This window comes from Centruroides sculpturatus, unplaced genomic scaffold (assembly GCF_000671375.1).
Source record: "Centruroides sculpturatus isolate CEXI.00-Female unplaced genomic scaffold, Cexi_2.0 scaffold984, whole genome shotgun sequence".
NCBI classification, from domain to species: Eukaryota; Metazoa; Arthropoda; class Arachnida; order Scorpiones; family Buthidae; genus Centruroides; species Centruroides sculpturatus.
In genome coordinates, this window is record NW_019385216.1 from 292,882 (window position 1) to 314,439 (window position 21,558).

The 21,558-nt window shown below is 31.5% G+C and overlaps 3 protein-coding genes across 6 annotated transcripts in view; 1 reads left to right on the top strand and 2 right to left on the bottom strand.

Moving 5' to 3' along the window:
* LOC111636279 (polypeptide N-acetylgalactosaminyltransferase 11-like) overlaps window positions 1-20,818 on the top strand; it is a 59,416-nt gene extending 38,598 nt beyond the window's left edge. The window contains exons 5-11 of one of the 3 annotated variants that reach the window (XM_023381489.1): window positions 222-466; window positions 539-656; window positions 722-874; window positions 952-1,203; window positions 1,295-1,396; window positions 4,048-4,179; window positions 4,271-5,802. In XM_023381489.1, the coding sequence (XP_023237257.1) occupies window positions 222-466; window positions 539-656; window positions 722-874; window positions 952-1,203; window positions 1,295-1,396; window positions 4,048-4,179; window positions 4,271-4,414 (1,146 nt within the window). In that variant the 3' untranslated portion in view covers window positions 4,415-5,802. Of the gene's footprint in view, window positions 1-221; window positions 467-538; window positions 657-721; window positions 875-951; window positions 1,204-1,294; window positions 1,397-4,047; window positions 4,180-4,270; window positions 5,804-20,569 lie in introns of those variants that run through there. The other 2 variants (XM_023381486.1, XM_023381485.1) reach the window with 2 other exon arrangements.
* LOC111636281 lies at window positions 7,461-10,968 on the bottom strand. 2 transcript variants are annotated; one of them, XM_023381493.1, is made up of 3 exons: window positions 10,863-10,968; window positions 8,066-8,223; window positions 7,461-7,995 (listed from the first exon to the last, which is right to left on the bottom strand). In XM_023381493.1, the coding sequence occupies exons 1-3, from the start codon at window positions 10,884-10,886 to the stop codon at window positions 7,821-7,823; spliced, it is 357 nt and encodes a 118-aa protein (XP_023237261.1). In that variant the 5' UTR covers window positions 10,887-10,968; the 3' UTR covers window positions 7,461-7,820. The 2 variants fall into 2 exon arrangements, with proteins under 2 accessions (XP_023237261.1, XP_023237260.1); XM_023381492.1 differs by lacking the exon at window positions 10,863-10,968 and adding an exon at window positions 8,609-8,744 and having other exon boundaries at window positions 7,466-7,995.
* LOC111636280 (polypeptide N-acetylgalactosaminyltransferase 11-like) lies at window positions 12,611-15,004 on the bottom strand. The gene is made up of 3 exons (XM_023381491.1): window positions 14,680-15,004; window positions 12,902-13,146; window positions 12,611-12,829 (listed from the first exon to the last, which is right to left on the bottom strand). Exons 1-3 carry the CDS (start codon window positions 14,815-14,817, stop codon window positions 12,652-12,654), a joined length of 561 nt encoding a protein of 186 aa, XP_023237259.1. The 5' UTR covers window positions 14,818-15,004; the 3' UTR covers window positions 12,611-12,651.
* Window positions 20,819-21,558: the final 740 nt, after the last annotated feature.

Below are 21,558 nucleotides of genomic sequence, written 5' to 3' on the forward strand. Positions count from 1 at the left end.
ATTTGATTATCTAACAAAATTACTTTCTGAAGTGGAAAGCTTCTAAGTAAAATTTAGTGAGAGATTCATCTCTCATCTGGTACCTCACAGATATATGGGCAACGACTTTAGCAGTATGATATTGTTTGAGTTTAAAAATGAAAATAAGTTGTATTTATTTGCTTATAGATTTGGAAATGTAACAAATCTTTGAGCTTCTGTTCTGAATACTTGTATTTCAGACTTTGTTATTCCTAGACAGTCATTGTGAAGTGAATGTCGGCTGGATCGAACCTCTTCTGGAACGTATTAAAACAAATAGAACTACAGTTGTCTGCCCTGTTATTGACATCATTAATGCAGATACTTTTCAATATAGTGGTTCTCCAATTGTTCGCGGTGGCTTTAATTGGGGTCTTCATTTTAAATGGGACTCTGTACCTTCGAGTCTGCTTAAAATGGATATTGATTTTATTAAACCTATCAAGTAAGCAATCGTCTTAAATTCTCAAGCATTGTAAAATTTTAAATTAATTATAGAATTTCATGATATACTTAGATCGCCTACAATGGCAGGAGGATTGTTTGCTATAGATAGGAAATATTTCCATAATTTAGGAGAATATGACGAAGGAATGGACATTTGGGGAGGTGAAAATCTCGAAATTTCCTTTAGGGTAAGTGAATTATTTATTATCTTATTTTATTGAAACAGAAAATGTTATTTTTTATCTATATTTAGATTTGGATGTGTGGTGGAAGATTAGAAATTGTTCCTTGTTCGCGTGTTGGACATGTCTTCCGTAGAAGAAGGCCTTACGGTTCTCCTACCGGTGAAGACACCATGATGCGTAATTCATTACGTGTTGCTCACGTTTGGATGGATGAGTATAAAGTAAACTTAAGCTTTAATTGATGTTAACAAAAATTAAAATCATATGTTTTAATATAAAATAAAAATTTTAAAACTAGAAATATTACTTTCAAACAAGACCAGATGCAATGAATAGAGAATATGGAGATATTTCTGAAAGGATGAAGCTTCGGAAAAAATTAAATTGTAGAAATTTCGACTGGTATATGAAAAATATTTATCCCGATTTACCACCTCCTTTACCAAAATCAGAGAAATCTAAATTAAAGAAGTGGGAACTTTCAAAACAAAATAAACAAGTTCAAGCATCTTATAGGAGAATTATGCCTAAAGTTAAGGCTGTGTATCAGGTAAATTAATATCAGCTTATTAGAAATCAAACTCTTCAGTATGTGTTTTAAATACTTTTAATTAAAGTGTAAAATAATTTTAAAATTTTAGATTCAGTTGCAGAATACTGATTTATGTGTAGAATCAGAAGATTATGTGACAACAAAAGGGTCTCTTTTAATTCTTCAGAAATGTTTGCAAATAAAGAGACAGGTAATATTAATTATTTATTTATTAACATATCTAAGACAATCTTTTGAATAAAAATCCTGGTACAAAAAGAATAATAAATCATTAATATTACACGATCAGATATAGTATAAAAATAATTTAAAGAAAGAATATTTGAAAAAAAACAAACAAATAATCTAAATTTTTACTAGTAGTAATGCTTTAAAACAGTGTTTTTCAACCTTCTTGAATAAGCGACCCCTTTACAAGTTAAAAAATTCTGGCAACCTTCCAGAGCCATATTAAAACAACGTATTTAAGTTCCTTTCTGTTGAGACCTAAGTATTGATTAAAAAGCCAATTGTACTGTAAAATAAACAGGCACAGCCTTCTTACTGAGATTGTAATTTTTTTTTATTGTAGTGTAGGACCTACAAACACTTGTTTTTTTCTTTTACCCGCGACCCCTCATGTAAGGCTTTGCGACTCCCTGAGGGTTGCAACCCACAGGTTGAAAAACACTGCTTTAAAACATCTATTGTAGAAATTATTGTAGAAATTATTGTAGAAACTGCCTATTGAATTAATAAGATGATGATAATTCATCATGAAAAAATTTCAAGATTTTCATCTCTTTACATGCCTTTTCCTTTATCATATTCTTATAATTATGGAAATATTTCTGGTCGATGGCAAACAAATTATTCTGCCACTGTAGATAATTTCTTATTCAGCAGATTAATATAGAGATAGACAGTAAAACGTACAATAAAGTAATAAAAAATATGTCCAATAGTTTTACAATGAAATGGAAAATTCAACAGGCATATAGAAATTCACCTACCAGGCTGTCTCCTACTTTTAGTGGTGCTAAATTCATCTTTTGATGGAGTTCTTTTACATATCCCCAGCTTTTTGGCAATTAAATCAAAGTACAGGTATTCCTTGTACAACACAGTTTTGTTATAACAACATTCAAGAATTTAGGAAATACTTTGTACAGAATTTCACAATTTTTAAGTGCAAACTCCATTTTTTATTTCCAAGTAAACATGTATGTTGTCTGAAATTTGCCCATGGATTTTAGAATATTAAAACAAATGGATATTAAATTAAAACAAATGAAGATGTTGCTGATATTTCTGATCAAGATCAACAAGAAAGCTCAGAAGATGACGATAGTTTGTAAAAAGTTGTCTTTGTTCAACTAAAATTAATATTAACGTGTAATATGGTACTTTTAAATGTGATTGTTAGTTAATTATTGATTGCTTTAATAAACATATTTCTCTTAGTACAAAGAATAGTATATGTTAACTTTTGGAACCTAACCCTACATTTTGCACTAGTCTTTTGTTTTGTGTGGCACAGATTTGCATAACACTACACTTTTTCAGAACGTAACTACTGTGTTATACAATGGATACCTGCACAATTTAACTGTAAAAGCATAGTAAGTTCAATAATTATAAACACAGCTTGCTTACTTTTCCAGCAGACAGTTATATGCATTACAAATGCTTGGCTTTTTGAAAAGCCTGCTTCAGGTTGTTCTCTTGTATGAACTTCATTGAAGTTTTGAGTCTCGAAATTTTAAACATTTTTTTTAAAAAACGCTTTGAAAATTCTTATATGTAGTGATATTTTTAACAGGAAAGTATAATGCACGTGCAGACTTTTATCCAGAAACATAAATGAGAAAATTAAGTTATTTGTAACACATACAACTCTGCTGGAGAAGTAAGCAATCATTATAATTACATTTTTACAGTTTGGATAAATCAGTTTCATAATAAATACTTCTTGAAGGTGGTAACATAAATGTAGGAGTTCTTCATCAGATTTATTCTTCAAAGATTTTAGATTGTAAAGGAAGCCAAACTTTGCTTCATACCTTTTTAACTCTGCAAACTTTGTATTAGTACTTTGCAAATGATCACCATATAAAAGTCTGTTACTAAAATGTCTTCTGCATTGGAAGTTATATGGTTAATATTTCATACTCAACAAAGTTGGTTTTCTTCCTGTGGCAAAGTTGCTTAAACTTTTTTAGAATCTTTAGCTCATCAGTATTTTTATTTGCTGTGATTTTTGCAAAGACCAGTCTGTTTTTCTGTACTCTGCTAGCAAAGAGAGTGTGTGTGTTTGGAATGACTGATAATAGAGTACAGATTGATGTTTATCCTTTGCCATAGCATGATTTTTAAGTTGATCCTTACTAACAAATTATACCGTACAATAATTGAAATCATAAACTTGGATGGCAATATTTCATTATGTAACGAGACAGACTCACTTGCAATTTTGGAGTAGCTGCTTGTGTCCGAAAGTTCTTTGAGACACACTGCAACTTCTTTCAACTTTTTCTCTTGGTACATTCACTTTTGAAAACCTTGACAATGTGCCGTGAATAAACATTACAGTTTTATTTTTATCGTTTTAAGCTATAAAAATTTCACATTACAAACTCATAGAAACAACTGAGTTGTAGAATACTCAACTGTTTTATATCTGCTTTATAATAAATTCTGATAAATTTGCAGGAATATTTCTGACATACATCAATAACATATTATATTAAAGTTATAAGGCTATTATAATATAGAAAAATAAGAAAAAGAAATTGGAACAGTAGCAAAATATTTCTCTATTATTGAAATTTGCAATGAAAGTTTCTTGTCTTCCTAAAATAGCTTTGGTATGAAACAAAGAAGCGTGATCTGAGGCTAGCAGAATTATTGTGTCTCGATGCAAGAGAGAAATATCCTCGTCTGGCAAAATGTCATGAAACGGGAGGATCACAAGAGTGGAAGATTTCAAATAAAGTAAGAGACTTATTGTATATTATTTAAAAATTTTATATTAACATCATTCTTTCAAATATTAACTATGTGTATGTCACTTATATTTTATCAGGAGGATATATTAATTTATAATGCAGCAGCTGGACTGTGCCTGGGTGTTAATTCACCCGTTTCTGGTCAGCACATTACCATGGAGATGTGTAATTCAAAACAGGCAAGGAAATGGAATTTAATAATGAAAGATGTTGAAAAATAAAATAAAATGTATTATTTTGTTAAATTTTTTTAAAAATATATTTTGCTACATGAATATTTGAAAGAGAGCATACTACAATGTTTAAATTGTAAGGGAATGTGATCATTGTTTATTTAATTGAAATGAAAAGTTTTTTTATATTATTAAACGGTCGTGCAGTGATTTCAATGTAGACAATTAACCAAATCCAGTATTATGTGAAATCTGCCTTAAGCAATAACTTAAAAACTGCATTATCACATAAATCTTCCATTATTATGGTATAATTGAGCTATATATATGTATAAATTTACTGAAAATTCTTTTAAAAAAAATTGTACATAAGATATATTAACTCGTGTAATTCTGTTCTGACATACAATACCATTATAGTCTTAGATGATCTATATTTAGCCTTCCAACACTTTCATCAGTGCTCTGCAATTATACACCAATAAATATTAAACCGTTGTTCATAAAGAGAATTTGTTGAATAATTTACAAGAAGAGACGAGTAAATGACTATTGCGCTTCGATTCTGTTACGAGGTTGGAAACGTCGACACGTAACGAGGAGCTCGTGTTCTTTTATCGAAATCTCCCATCAGAATTTCATGTAAATTTGTAATTGAGTGTGAAATATCGTTTACTATTGTATTGCTTTTTATATGTTAAATTATTCATTTTTTTGTTATATGAAAGTCAAATATGTAGATTTGAACATTATAAGAACCGACTTTTGTTAATAAATGTAGAAAAAGCTAATTATTTTTCTATCATTGAATTAAAAACATTGTTTTGTAATACATAGATGCATGTAAAAGAACTTTATACAATTGCAAAAGATCTAGACAATGTTTTAAAAGGATCTGGACTTTTTCATGTTTTGGGTGTTCCGATCAAGTTCATGCATGTTACCGATTGATAGAATTGACCATTTAGACCATATAGAAATTATTAAATTGCCTATAAATCCAATTCTTTAATAATTATAAATTACTATACTGAGATTTAGAATAATTACAAGATTTTTAAAGTTGGAAATGTACTGTATACCTGGTATAATGTAGCTTGATACAGCATGAAATTGCGTATGTGGTCAAGAGAAGGTTGGATGGCCGAGTTGGTGAGATGTTGCCCTACTGATCTAGGGATTTAAGAACAATCTTGATTGGCCGAAAAATCCCGGGAATTTTTTGGGTGGGTCCGACTCAGTTATTTTCAGTCCTCTTCCTTGCCACTTGGCTGCCCCACTATGGATCTAGCCGAACCCAAGATGGGCTTAATTATTTTATTCATATAAAAAGATTGAACAAAGTATTTACTTGAAAATGTGCTTTATTGAATGACTTAAACACAAATAAATAAATCCAAAATATGAATTCTTCAGAGCCTCAAGATCGTAAATTCTTTTTAAAATAAAAAAGGCATTGAATATTAAAAGTATTTTAGTATATTTTTAGAATTTAAATTCACTCCACTAGTTGATTTATATATATGTATATAGATTTAGTATTAGTTGAAATAATGTAATTTGTATTCCTAATTGTAAACAATTATGGCAAAAAGTTTGAAAGGAAGAATTCCTAAACAGGAATTTTAAATGAGCTTTCTTTAGATGCTTTCATGCATTCATCTATTTTATTTCAAGTGTCTTTTTTAAACGCTTAAAATTCATGTTTATCTATGTGAAAAGTAGACAGCTGTTTATATATCTTTCATAGCTTAATTACACCTGTGTTTAGACACTTCACATTTAATTAGATCTATGCTGATATATATTTCATGTGTAATTGATCCATCCTTTCTAAGTTTTATTAAATCCATACACATGTTTACAGTATACGAGGGCAGTTTTATTTGCAGTGGCATCATTGTTGTAACATTAATTCTAGAATAAAATAAAAGACGCGATGATCACAGTCTATTTTGTAGGCAACCCATTACGAAACCCCTGGAAGGTGATCAAACACTGTCAGCAGCTCCATTTTAGCCAGTATCTGGAGAGACCACTCTAAGGCAGAAAATTTGCTGCTCACCTATGAAGTTCTAGAACAGTGGTTCTCAAATTCTTGTGGGATTTCTTGAGCGACGGTCTTTTTATAATTTTTTTAGATGTCTCGCGGACCCTTTAAAATTAACTACAATTAACATATAGGCTACTGTTACCAAAACATTTTTTGACACAATTATTTACAATTAACTGGGCACTTGCCTCAATTGAACAGTTCTGTGACTTATTTAATAATTAATAAATTTATTTTGTTCCCAAAATTATTTATTTTTATTTAATACTTATTATGAAATAAAAAACACTATATAGAGGCGAAAATACCTTAAGCCCGGCTCTGATATAAAGTATACACATAGTGTAGCAATAATGTTACAAAAATTAGTTACGTTATTACTACTATAAACAAACAAACTGTAGTTACCATTTTTTATACTCATACGAGTGTCAGAAATAGTAGATATGAAACTGTGCTTCGGTACACAGTGGTGCCTCGTACTTCGAATTTAATTCGTTTAATGAGGCCATTCGATCTCTGAATTGTTCGAAGTCCGAATCAATTTTCTCCATTAGAAATAATGTAGACTTATAAGAGCACTCGTCAAGTGATCGATTCTTCGTAGCAATATCAGGATGATCGCACATTCCACAAACACTACACGTAATGTTTGCCCACACAAAATAATAATAACGTGATGTCTACGTAGCAAAACATAATTTCTGTTGTAGATTCAGTAGAGAACGTTGGATAATAATACAAGTCTAGTGCAAGAGCGCTAGATCTAATGTTTTCTTTTTATTGAAAGACATATAAAAAATTATGAAATCGAACTCTAAGGTTATATGCATTTTATTATAAGAATGAGAAAGCTTTTATTTAAACCCAAAACCAGGTTTATGGATAAAATGACACTTAATAAAACATTAAGCACCTTCCATCGCTGAGAAATGTTTATTTAATAAAATAAACATTTCTCAGCGATGGAAGGTGTTTTAAAAACGCTGAGTTTGATATTTAGTTAAATAAATGACAAGGAACAAGGTAATTTGGAATCTTCATCAACAACTGCTTTAAAATGCTGCAATTCTACCCTTCCTTCAGGAAACTAATAGTAAAAATGCAGAATAATGCAATGGCTTATATTATAAATTAGGTGAAAACACTTTATTTTACCACCATTTTTCACGTTAATGACAATCGACACGATATTTTCATGAAAAATATTTATTTTATTTAAAAAATATACAAAAGAAAAGATTAAAAGTTGATAAAAATAGAGAACAGTTCGCCAGCAAAACGTAGTAAAATACTTCACGATAAGCGTTACATAGTCCACGTATTGAAGAGAATTTAGATAAAAATTTAGCTTTCGGCTCGTCTAAAAAAATATAAAATGTCATATAAAATCAAAAAAATTTAGGTTATTAATCTGGTGACTAAATTTAACACCAAGTTTACGTATCTTGCGGTTAGGAAGAGTTTTTCAAACACAAAAAACGTCAATTCGAAGTAGATGATCTGTACCAGCAACCAAATGACAGTTAGTGGGTCAGAGAGATCATCTAAATCTGGTGCATAAAAGAAAGTATCCCTGAAAAAAAAGTAAAAAAAAGAAAATTCAGAAAGATGTAAAGATCATATTCAACACATAGCCTACTTACATGAGCATATAGATCTGCGTGGATACAGAAAAGGAAGCAACAAACATAATTACTATATAAAAATATAAGATGGCTGCTACGATTAATGGAAATTCACCGATATCGATTAATCTGTTGAATTGAGGAACGTAGAACAGTAGCATCGCCAAGGCAGACACCTGTAAAAATTTGCATATTGACAAGCTTCCTTGTGAAAGTTGTTAGAGTACCAATAATCTTGTTTGCTGAAGAGAATGAAGTGACGCGTTACGACGTTTCTTGTGTATTAAAACACGCGTTACGCGCAACCCCCTCCACCATGCTTTCCAATAACGCGAGCCCACTAATAGCTGAATGGATAAAGCATCTGAAATGGTGGTGGTATCGCACCCGACTTACAGGAAAGCCACGTTTAAAGAAGGCCAGTTTCCTATAGAAAGTCTTCACAGAAGACTTGGACACGCAACGCAAACACGGGTGATGCCAAGGGGACTTGGCATCACCCGTGTTTGCTTAGATATTCAATGTAACAAACTTAAGGTTGACGTAAAGTAAAATTCTTACCTTATACGGTTGTATACCGATTAGGAAACTAAAGAAGTATATCCCTATATTAATTATACGGTTAGAAATTTCTCTTTCCAAGTCCATTTTCACTACGAACGAAAATTCGTGATGGAAGAGGAACAATTGCATAGTGAATTTATAGTGTGACGTTTAACACCACTTTGCATATCCATAAATGCAATGTGTAAAACTCCTAACTACATGGATTTGACGTTACTTTACTCTTTCCCATTGTAAAAAAGTATAAGAATGGTGTCAGAACGGCGTAAAACTGTGCACTATTCTTCTATGCACTTGAGAATACCACGAGTAAACGAGGGTGACGTCATCGTCATCGAAACTTTCGCTGCACATTTTGAACGATTCCTTACAACAAAATGACTTCCTAAAACTGATCAGGTGAATATTGTTGGAGAATGTTTAGTATTAAACGGCCATTTTGCTGTAAAAGAATCGTTCAAAATATCTAGAGAATGTATCAGTAACAATGAGGTCATTCTCGTGTCGTTTAATTCGTTCGCATACTCTGAGTAAAATAACCGAAAAAAAGGGTTCAATTAAGATTGTTTTGGGTACTAAATTAATAAGTTGTTTGATAAATATCAATGACGATGGCCGTTAGTGGATCCATTGCTCATTAATTCCCGTTTGATTACCGATCCTTGGGGGAATCCTACCTGTTAGAATTACCCAAGACCACTGCTATAGATCCTGATGACTCTCCCTACTGTTATGAATACAGTGGGTGTATTGCTTGGTAAAGCAACCTTAATTTAGCTGGGTAAACACAGTGAAACGGACTACATCATTGGCTCGCTCATCCATTAAAGCCGCATTATCAGGCAATGGGCCCAATGTCTTTTCTGTCCTTCTAAGGGGTCCTTCAGACTAGTCTAATTGTTTTAGCGCTTCGGCAAAGCTAGTCGCGAGCATCAGTGACGAGAACAGTAGATATTTCTCGTGGGAATATGAGCAGGAATAGGATTTTCGGGCAGGAACGGGAATGGCACTGATGATAATACTCAAATACTCCCACAATCAGAAATCACATTGAAAGTTATTTTTCATTGTTGTTTGTTATCTCTACTCGTTGTCATTTGTAAGCCAACAACACCTAGTAAAGATTTTTGGAACTAACGTTTTCCCCTGTTGACCAAAACTCCCCCTCTGACAATACTTACCGCTCAAAATAGTGTAAACATTGGTAATTTCGGGGTGCAGGGCTGCAGTTTTTAATTTATTTCATTTAAAATATATGCCCTCCGCCTCAAATTAATAGTGGCTTGCTCCTGTACATCATACTTTTCCTGTTATCAATTGAGTCCTCTATCTAACTCCTTTTAGGGGAAAAATTTCGAATTGAAATAACGTGACTTTCGGTTTGTATGAGAAGTTATTATATGGTTAATCGGAGCTTTCTGCCCCTAATCTTTCCACATCTGGTCTCGTCTTTCATCTATCCCACTCTATCCTCGAAATTAAGGAAGGACAGACAGACAGACAACATTTAAGCATTTATAGGTTTACAATTTTTTCAAATTGCAGCCATGTAGATAGGCTAAAGGATCCTCTCATAAAATTAACAGTTTATTATCAAGAAATTGCCCATGGTATCACGAAATAACCATCTGTACGTAACATAAAAAATTAAGATATAGAAGAAAACACTCTTAAGATATTGCCTCACCTCTCACTTTTCACAAATTTCCAAAAAGTTTTCTATTAATTCCAGCGTCAAATGTGCTCTAGGAAAGAAACTTGAATGCTGCTGGCCTAGTAATTTACAAGCCAAGAAAGGGGCTAAACTTTACTTAAAGGGGCACACGCATTACTTAATTTAACATTGCTGGATTAGAGATGAAATTAGAAAACAATATGTTACCGTTACACATTAGCAACTCTATCATAACAACACTAAAATAATAATATGGATGCAGCACGTGTGAAAGCCAATTCAACTCCTAGTATCACAATGATCAGCGCCATTTTTTACAACTGCTCAAACTGTCCGAAATTCTGCTGGGTAATTCCATACCACCTGCTGCACCCCACAAATTTTCTTCAAACTCCACAGTATGATAGTGTAGTTTGAATTGTTATATTGCTATTCCATTGTGAATCTCATAAATTGTTAAATTCAATCATCTATTATGAAAAGCCTTGTGTCATTTCATAATGGGTGATTGAATTTATGATTTTTCAAGGAATGTCTATGTTACAAGCAATTAGCAATTAAAAACATTTGCTATACCATAAAAACGTTGAAATTCATCATGGTAAACGCCTGTTATATCAATAACAAATATTTCTTCTGTGCCAAGGTATGGAATGATTTCTGAAACGATTGAGTAATTCTGAACGATTAAACAGCAAAAAAAGGTGCTTATTGTTAATTAAAGAAGCACGTCTGTTTAGCTTTTCATCCTGTCCTTAAAAAGTTCTAAATCAGGGAGTCAAATAAAATGATCCACCAGCTGCTCAGTGATAAAATCATTCAATACTAGTAGTTGGTTGTGAGTTTGCCAACATGATAGCCACATAAGAGTTTCGTGGGGTTTCTTTACGTGTCTAGCACTTAAATATGGAAAATTTTGAATTTGAAACACCTCTCTTGGCAGATCGTCTATATACTGTGTTGCCTAATTCCATTCCATCCATCCCATAAAATAAAAACAATTGAAACCAGAGATAGTCATAAATACTGTAAAACTATCCACATGATACAACAAGAATAGGCGAAATACATGTTTCTCCCTACAATTAACAAGTCCAATTAACTGTTTTACCAGTTATTTTAATACAGTCAAACCTTTGAACAAAATGGACATATTAAAAATGGCCTCCTTTTAGAGTGGCAGCTATTGGAAGTTCGACTGTATTATACTTTTAAACAATATTTTCCGAAATACTCGAAAAATTTCAATGTTAACCATGATTATATTCAAAATTGATTTTATGTGAAATCATCCATTTACTTACTGACATTGAAATTTTCGGCATTGTATGCATTGTTATCAGTTTAACATGTACAATTGTCAATATACTGTTCATAGACTTGTATTATTATCCAACGTTCTCTACTGAATCTACAACAGAAATTATGTTTGGTTACGTAGACATCACGTTACTATTAATTCTTTTGTGTGGGCAAACATTACGTGTAGTGTTTGTGGAATGTGCGATCATCCTGATATTGCTACGAAGAATCGATCTATTGACGAGTGCTCTTATAAGTCTATATTAATTCATTATTTCTAATGGAGAAAATTGATTCGGACTTCAAACAATTCAGAGATCGAATGGCCTCATTAAACGAATTAAATTCGAAGTACGAGGCACCACTGTGTACCGAAGCACAGTTTCATATCTACTATTTCTGACACTCGTATGAGTATAAAAAATGGTAACTACAGTTTGTTTGTTTATAGTAGTAATAACGTAACTAATTTTTGTAACATTATTATGGTGGTGGTATCGCACCCGACTTACAGGAAAGCCACGTTTAAAGAAGGCCAGTTTCCTATAGAAAGTCTTCACAGAAGACTTGGACACGCAACGCAAACNGACCAGAAATATTTCCATAATTATAAGAATATGATAAAGGAAAAGGCATGTAAAGAGATGAAAATCTTGAAATTTTTTCATGATGAATTATCATCATCTTATTAATTCAATAGGCAGTTTCTACAATAATTTCTACAATAGATGTATTAAAGCAGTGTTTTTCAACCCGTGGGTTGCGACCCCCAGCGGGTCGCAAAGCCTTACATGAGGGGTCGCGGGTAAAAAAAAAAACAAGTGTTTGTACACTACAATAAAAAAAACTACAATCTCAGTGAGAAGACTGTGCCTGTTTATTTTACAGTACAATTGGCTTTTTGATCAATATTTAGGCTTCAACAGAAAGAAACTTAAATACATTGTTCTTAAGAGCACTGACATTGTTTTAATATGGCTCTGGGAGGTCACCAGAATTTTTTAACTTGTAAAGGGGTCGCTTATTCAAGAAGGTTGAAAAACACTGTTTTAAAGCATTACTACTAGTGAAAATTTACCTGATACACAGCCTTAACTTTAAGCATAATTCTCCTATAAAATGCTTGAACTTCTTTATTTTGTTTTGAAAGTTCCCAAATGTCCATTCCTTCGTCATATTCTCCTAAATTATGGAAATATTTCCCATCTATAGCAAACAATCCTCCTGCCATTGTAGGCGATCTAAGTATATCATGAAATTCTATAATTAATTTAAAATTTTACAATGCTTGAGAATTTAAGATGATTGCTTACTTGATAGGTTTAATGAAATCTATATCCATTTTAAGCAGACTCGAAGATACAGAGTCCCATTTAAAATGAAGACCCCAATTAAAGCCACCGCGAACAATTGAAGAACCACTATATTGTAAAGTATCTGCATTAATGATGTCAATAACAGGGCAGACAACTGTAATTCTATTTGTTTTAATACGTTCCAGAAGAGGTTCGATCCAGCCGACATTCACTTCACAATGACTGTCTAGGAATAACAAAGTCTGAAATACAAGTATTCAGAACAGAAGCTCAAAGATTTGTTACATTTCCAAATCTATAAGCAAATAAATACAACTTATTTTCATTTTTAAACTCAAACAATATCATACTGCTAAAGTCGTTGCCCATATATCTGTGAGGTACCAGATGAGAGATGAATCTCTCACTAAATTTTACTTAGAAGCTTTCCACTTCAGAAAGTAATTTTGTTAGATAATCAAATGCAAAGGGAAAAATAATAGATGTAAGTGCAGACTACTTGAGTTCACACGTCGAACCGGGAAACAAACTTTGGCTCGGATGCTTGTAAATAGGATGAAATTACAATGAACTCAAAATACTATAAAATATTTCAATCAATAAATAATTATTGCAAGACTTCTTATAAAAATTTTTCACGAGTGAAAAAACAAAACATATAGAAATACAAGCAAAAATTCCAAGGTTTGTTTAAACATCCCATTGTCCGAGATTGAGATGCGGTGTCAGGTTAATATCAAGATTTGACCTTTCCCATGCCCGATTGGGTCTCATTCTATCTGGAGTCAAAGAAGGGACCAATCAGAGAGGAATAAGCGGGATTAGGGACCAATTAAATTGTTCAGACTGTGGTTAAAATTTATATAAACCCACATCTCAAGTTCATAGTGTTCTTCTCCAACCATTCTTCTCACACTGCACTTTTCCAGCCATTCTTCAAGAAAACCGTGCTTCTCCAACCTTTCATCCCAAAAACTGCTCTTCCCAAACTGTGTATCGTCGATGCTTCAAGAACTAAATAACCTCTTACATCTACCTTGTTTAACAACTCCATCCCAGGGTTGGCATTGTAAACACATAAAGGAGTTGTTGACACAAAGGAGTTACGAACTATTGCTCTAGATCACAAAGAACATCTTTGTGGGACAAATAATGAAGAATTAACTTAACAATGTAAGCAACAATTCTTTTATAAGAATAAATAGAAAAATTTGTAAAGATTTGTACACGTCTTTATACAGCTTTTTACTACTAATTGCTGTTATATTAAAAACAATAAGTTTTAAAAGTTATTTTCCTTTTGAAACTACAGTAGAGCTTCGAAAACTCGGCACTCGATAACCCGGCAGTCCGGATAATTCGGCCACACCCTGGCAGGGCGCAAAAACCCCTAGTTAATTTTCATTATAGACAGCTTTATGCCTCAAAGTATTTTTCTGGAGTCTGTCTTATCAGGTAAATTACTGTACACTGTGTATTCATTAATTTTTATTTTCATGTAGTAATGGCTCTGCCTTCATAAAGTACGTACTTTTCCTTTGTTTAAGGATATTTGGGCAGTTTATTCTTTGTTGTATTTTCAAGCAAACAATACATACAAGTATAGTACATTATTTTCTGAGGACTCCACACTTGTACTTATTTTTTTAAACGCCATTCCCGATAACCCGGCATTTTCACAAACTCGGCCACCCTTCGGTCCACATTTTCGAGGCCGAGTTTTCGAGGCTCTACTGTACTATGCTAAATATTTAAAATCATCAATACTGAATTACCTCTCCAGTGGCATGACGAGCTCCAAACATGCGTGCACGAATCAATCCAGCTCTCTCTGGAGTGCGCAGTACTCTAACTTTAGTCAATGAGTTATTTTTAATGAACGTTGTCAAATTCTTTAGTTCACCTATACACATTTTCAGTAAAAAAAAAAAACTATCATCAATACAAATCCTGCATAATACCACAAGTTTTGGTTTCAAAAATAATCTCTGGTGATATTCCTATCACCAGAGATAACTGTTTCTACATTGTCAGAATAAACATTAAAAATCAAAAACTTTTCAAACTAACTTTTCTATTGAATACTGGTATTAAAACTATTTTTTAAATAAATTATATCTTCTTTCTAGTTAAAAAAAAAAACAATAACAAATACAGTTCAAGAAATACATAATTTTAATATTCTGAATGTTTTCAACAAATTAACCAAGAGATTCATAAATAATTACAGTGTTATTGTAATGAATCTCTTTAAAAAAAATTAACTGTCTTCTGATAGAATAGTTTTTCTAGAGCATTTTCCCAAAATATAAATGCAAAAGGTTACAATAACATTATTGCATTTATAGCATATAACACTATTAGTTTAACATTTAACCTGTTAAATGTAATAAAATTGAAACCACAATTTAAAAAAATAGCAAAAAATATTTTTTTTAACTCTTAATATTAGCAATTTAGTTATGATAACTTACTAATGAATAATTTACTTGTAAAAGCATATTTTCTATGAAAGATACTTATTTTCATTTTCTATATTTATTCATTTTTTAAACAGTTACAATATATCTGGTTTTTCACTCAATTATATTTCATTAATCCTATTCTGTATCTAAAAATACATATTGGTGAAGTGATGTGATGAAATGTGAATTGACTTTGTAGTAATTTCTTTGATATTTTAACAAACAGCATTATAAAAAAAAGAAATTTTTAAAAATATTCTAAATGCATGTTTTCATATAAATTTTTAAAAATTGAATGTTCTATATTGTGAGAGTCGAATTTAGGGAATAAATGGTTAAACAAATTTTTGTTGAGGGAGGAAAAGTGTAAAGAAATAAATTTCAAACCGATATAAAAAACGAACATAAAAATCTTTTCCCACGAACTTAGTTCCTTGTCAAGTATGATACATCGAATGTGTCACCCGAAATCTCGAAAAAGACTATTGGTCAAGGATGAAAAAAACAATTTTAATAAGGCAGTGGAAAAAACTCAACGAGACCCCCTTTATAAAAAGGAGGGGTCGATACGTAAGAGTCAGTCTCTGGAAATTGGTGCACTGTGCAATTTACGTGAACGGATTAGCTGCTACCCGGAACTCATCTAATCGCCGCTGTTCGGAAGGACTACGCCCAACAACGTTCGAAAGAACTTTGTGCAACTGGGAAAAGCGTTTCAACGTTCGAAAGAACTTTGTGAAGTCACTAATCGACGATTCAAACCCAAGACTAATCGACGATTCAAACCAAGGTATTTATCCTCGCACGAAATTCATGTGAGCCCTCTCTCTCAGGAATAAGGGTAACCGGGCAAAAATAGATATGTTCATTGAACCGATTGTATATAGTATGCACAATAAACGGGCATTATGTATAGATTATGTAGAGTGTACTCCATCTGATTCTCTCGTTACGCCTCCATCCCGGAACTAAAAGTCCACAAACGCGACCGTTCGCGTAACAAAATAAACGGCCAATAACTTTTCTCTGTGTCCGTTAAGGGACACAGTGGTGTCATCCTGACAGGGCGCCAAAGAGGTGCCGACCCTGCGGTCACAATATCTTAATTTTTTATATAAAGTAATGTAATAAATAATGCGTAAACATTATAACTACAAAATGCTGTGTGTGTAACAACTTCCATTTAAAAATACAGTAATAAATAAATATAATCAATCATAAATTAATTTAATTTTGTAGCTGTAACGTAGATTGTATTTCTAGCATCTTACTGATATACACCAATATGTAGATATATTGAATGAAGTTAAGATCATTAGAAAGATTAATGATTTACACTTGGCTAAATATAGAAAAGACTTGCAAATATTTAAGCGAGGACAGGAAAGTAAACATGAAAAATGTAAATTCCATGTCTAATAAATAGAAATATTAAATTAATAATAACTGATTGGATAATTACGGTTAATAATTATGTATGTAATTATAATTAATGGTAATTAAAATTTATGATAATGTTAAAAATTGAATTAACCTGCAACTGAGTGTAATTTATTATGTTTATATAAATATTCATTTATATAACTTATCTTATTTTTATATGTATGTTTGATTGTTTAAAATTTTATAAACTTATGTCACATGTCTATATGCAGTAATGTTATTATATTTCTGCTTGTACAAAATATAGATACAGTACTATATTAATGCATTTTATTAGTCTACGTAGTGAATATACTAAAACAGATTTACAAACTTCAAAATTTATACATAACTAAATAGATTAATATTCAGATATATTTTATTTTGAAATGTTCATTGAAGGTACAGAATGTATTAACAGATGGAAGATTTATTTCATTGGACTGCCATAACGATCAGTAAATACTAAAAAATATTATTCCTCGGTTAAAAGCAAGATTATATCTCATAAAAAGTTTGGTCAATAAATATTTTCCTCATATTCACTTTAATCTATACTTAAAATATGATTAATGTGCACTTANTTTATATGTATGTTTGATTGTTTAAAATTTTATAAACTTATGTCACATGTCTATATGCAGTAATGTTATTATATTTCTGCTTGTACAAAATATAGTTACAGTACTATATTAATGCATTTTATTAGTCTACGTAGTGAATATACTAAAACAAATTTACAAACTTCAAAATTTATACATAACTAAATAGATTAATATTCAGATATATTTTATTTTGAAATGTTCATTGAAGTACAGAAGGTATTAACAGATGGAAGATTTATTTTGTTGGACTGCCATAACGATCAGTAAATACTAAAAAATATTATTCCTCGGTTAAAAGCAAGATTATGTCTCATAAAAAGTTTGGTCAATAAATATTTTCCTCATATTCACTTTAATCTATACTTAAAATACGATTAATGTGCACTTATGTATAAAATATCATAAAATTTGTAATAAAATAAGAAGTTTCATAATTACGAGTATATTGCAGATGGCCCTGGATTATAGGCAGTTTCAAGATAATTATTAATATTTAATTACTAATAATAAAATCATTGTTAATTGTTGAAAACTTTTTACTGTTAACTGATCTAGAATATTCAAAATTTTACTTTTATGGACTTTTTACACNGTCAATAAATATTTTCCTCATATTCACTTTAATCTATAGTTAAAATACGATTAATGTGCACTTATGTATAAAATATCATAAAATTTGTAATAAAATAAGAAGTTTCATAATTACGAGTATATTGCAGATGGCCAGTTCATCTGGAGATTATAAGCAGGAATGTTTGAAGATAATTATTAATATTTAATTACTAATAATAAAATCATTGTTAATTGTTGAAAACTTTTTACTGTTAAATGATCTAGAAGATTCTAAATTTTACTTTTATGGACTTTTTCCACCCTTGGGCGTTAAGAAGGTTTTTTTTTTTAAATCCATGAATGGCTCAAGCACACGGCCAGTTGATGAGAAATGGGGCCCGATTAATCCGGGACAGATCTTTTTCTGGAAATTCCTGTAGTGTTTCAAACCGCTCGGAATCACTCCCGAATCCCCATAGTGATAAGTCCGATTCCTCGGCCAGTCGGCTGGTATTCTTACTTTCATTATTTTTGTAACAGAATGTAACATAGCATAATATGATATGATATTATCTTAAATTTAATATTAATTTTTACTTTTAAATCCAGTGACTGAAGTCTTCCAAGCAGACTCGCAGGTACGATTTAGATTGGATTTGGTTAAATAAGGAAATTCAAATTATGGGAGATGCGTGAAGTGAAAAGCCTTCCAAGAAGACTTTCTATAGGAAACTAGGACATATTAGACCCATGAAAAACCAACAGTCTTTTCACTATTTATATTAAAATATTGTCTAAGTTAAGCTGTTTTCGAAGAGAAAAATCCAAGATCTGAAGAAGCTCTCAGATTTACCAATCATTTTAATACAGTACATTATATCAATAGATCTACATAAAACAATACTCGATAGGAATATCAATCCATAATTACTCAATTGTCAATTGCATCAACTTAATGACATCTATTCTTTGATAAAGAATATATTATTTATAAATTAATATTTTTCGGTTTAGTTGGTTTCATAGCTATGAGATAAGCAGTCTTTCATCATGCTTTACTATTTCAGCCATTCTCTGTTATTTACAGATTGGAGGCTGCGCATAAATTACACTGTCTCAACGAATAAGAAACTAGCAAATCTCACCAACAAGTGAGTGAATTCAGCTGCTGATTGCTCCAAAATTTGCGTCTGACAAGGGTATCAAGTTTAACGGGTTTCCTTCACATGTTTAACTTCTAGACAGGGCGTACTTCCTTGAAAGTTTTCCTAGTAAGCTCGTAACTTAGGAGGACCCGTAATAAATCATCTAGTGTTATCCTTATCCCATTAACCAAACTAATAGCCAGTTCTGGACAGAATTATTCTAGTTATGCAGCTGAAAATTTACATTTTTAAACCAAATATGCTTTTTTCATTAATACTAATGTTGATATATAAAGTGCAGTTCTTCGGCACGTTAAACTTCAGGGTTTCAAAACTACAAAGTTTAGTAAGAATCAATAATAAAAATTGACACCGATTTTATTTAAATTATCGAAGTTTTCAAACGTATAAAAAGTAGAGTTCACACACGCGTTGCAAAAAGTTTTGCAATTACTTTTTTATTAGAAAGCAATAATTACGATTTTATTGTTTTTTCTATTTTTATTTAATATACGTTAAAAAATAATGGCAGATGTCCACTGAACTGCAAATAATATAAATAGCGTGAGTATTTTAGACGAGTTTATAATCACTCTAGCGAATCCTGTGGGTCCTTGGAGGAAAAAAATACTTAAATAAAATCCACTTCAACGATGAAAATATTTATTGCTTTTGTTTTAATCTCAGCTTTACTACTCTTAGGTAAGAACAATTCTGCATTTTATACTTATATATTCTGATACCCGGTCCAATAACTGCCACACGCAGAATGTTACCTCATTCTCGGTACGACGAAATACAGTTTAATACTATGGGAATCCGAAACAATTTCGGAACCTAACAGCAGCGAGCCACGCGGCTGATTCTCGTTGTAAAGGAATTTTCAAAAACACCTCTTATTTACTTAATTTCATCTAATGAAAAATATATAAGCGATTGAAAAATAATTTTTGGTAGATATTAACAGGATATCAAACAGATCTACAATGAAACGTACGGATGATCTCTTAAGGACAGATACTTATTGAAAGGACTTCCTGTAAGAAATTGACCTTAAGTTGGGTGTTAGACAGGTGAAGAAAATGAGGAAAACTCCACGGTTCAAGGAAAATTTTTACAACTAAAATAATGTACTGCATTTAAAATCAATAGAACATTTTAAAAATGATCCAGATTTCTTGTGATAAGTGATTTAAAATAAGTGATTTAAAATTAATCACTTATCCGTGAGATTAATTTTAAAACCTATTTTATGTTCTACATATCATGAAAATTCCACGTGATCACATTTCCTAGTTGTCTTTAAGTAATTATACTTTAATTTATTTGTTTATAAGAAATATCAATTTCGTTTAGGAAACAGTTACTCGAAGAATAATCATTTTCATTAATTTTTAATTTCTCTTCCGTCTTACATTATTTGTATTATTTTTAAGTTTAGATGCAAATAAACTGACGTTTTTTCCCCTCAAACAGGAGTGGAAAGCGCTAGAGACGGATACCCAGTGGACAAAGAAGGTTGCAAACTCTCTTGTGTTATCAATGATAAATGGTGTAATTCCGCATGCCACTATAGAGGTGCCAAATATGGATATTGCTACACAGGAGGATTAGCGTGCTATTGCGAATCAGTTCCTGATGACGTGAAAGTATGGACCTACGAAACTAATACCTGTGGAAAGAAATAAAATATATTAGTGCTTATCTTTCGACACGTATTCTGATAATACGTAACTTGATAACTGATATTAAATCATAATCGTACATTAAAAGTTTTTTCTCTTGGATTGACTACTTTTATAAAATATTCGTGTTTATCACACAATTTAATAATAAATTATATTTTAACAGCTATTCTTAAATTTATACCTTGCCGAATAACAGTTGCAAAATGTTTAACTAAATTGGAGATGTAACACCTAACACTCATGCCCGTCGTAAGCGGGCGTTCAAGGCGTGCACCGCACGCGGGCGGCAAATCGAGCGATCGGTCACGTAATATTCATAGTCATTGTCATAATACCCTCCCTACTTATAGCATAAGAAATATCTTCACATGGAGAAAAAAATCCGACCGGCGCGCAATTACTATATTCTTACTTACAATATCTTTTTACTAATGACTTAATTTCAACATTTCCGAACACAGCAATAGCACTAAGAATATTACTTACATTGCCGGTTACAGTTGCATTTGGTGAAAGGTCCTTTTCAAAGTTAAACAATGCACCAACAAAGACTAAGTAATTTAATTTATAGCTATAGTTTCAATTGAACACGAAATCTTAAACTGCTTGGATACAAGAAAATTGATAGCAGATTTCGCAAACATAAAGCCAAAAAGAGTTCAATTTCTGTAAATAAATATTTATATGGTTTTACACTTAAGTAAACAAAAATAACTTAGTAATAATAAATAGTTTTTTCTGTAAAGTATTTCTTTTCTTTTTTCACACCCTTATGAG

Bases quoted from the DNA above. Each gene is read 5' to 3' on its own strand.
- LOC111636281 (XM_023381492.1), bottom strand. From the start codon at position 8,740: ATGCAATTGTTCCTCTTCCATCACGAATTTTCGTTCGTAGTGAAAATG. The intron at 8,224-8,608 runs GTAAGAATTTTA...AAATTTTTACAG, and splicing joins TCGGTATACAACCGTATAAG to GTGTCTGCCTTGGCGATGCT. The intron at 7,996-8,065 runs GTAAGTAGGCTA...CTTTTTTTTCAG, and splicing joins ACGCAGATCTATATGCTCAT to GGATACTTTCTTTTATGCAC.
- LOC111636280 (XM_023381491.1), bottom strand. From the start codon at position 14,817: ATGTGTATAGGTGAACTAAAGAATTTGACAACGTTCATTAAAAATAAC. The intron at 13,147-14,679 runs GTAATTCAGTAT...CTTGTATTTCAG, and splicing joins CTCGTCATGCCACTGGAGAG to ACTTTGTTATTCCTAGACAG. The intron at 12,830-12,901 runs GTAAGCAATCAT...TGATATACTTAG, and splicing joins GATTTCATTAAACCTATCAA to ATCGCCTACAATGGCAGGAG.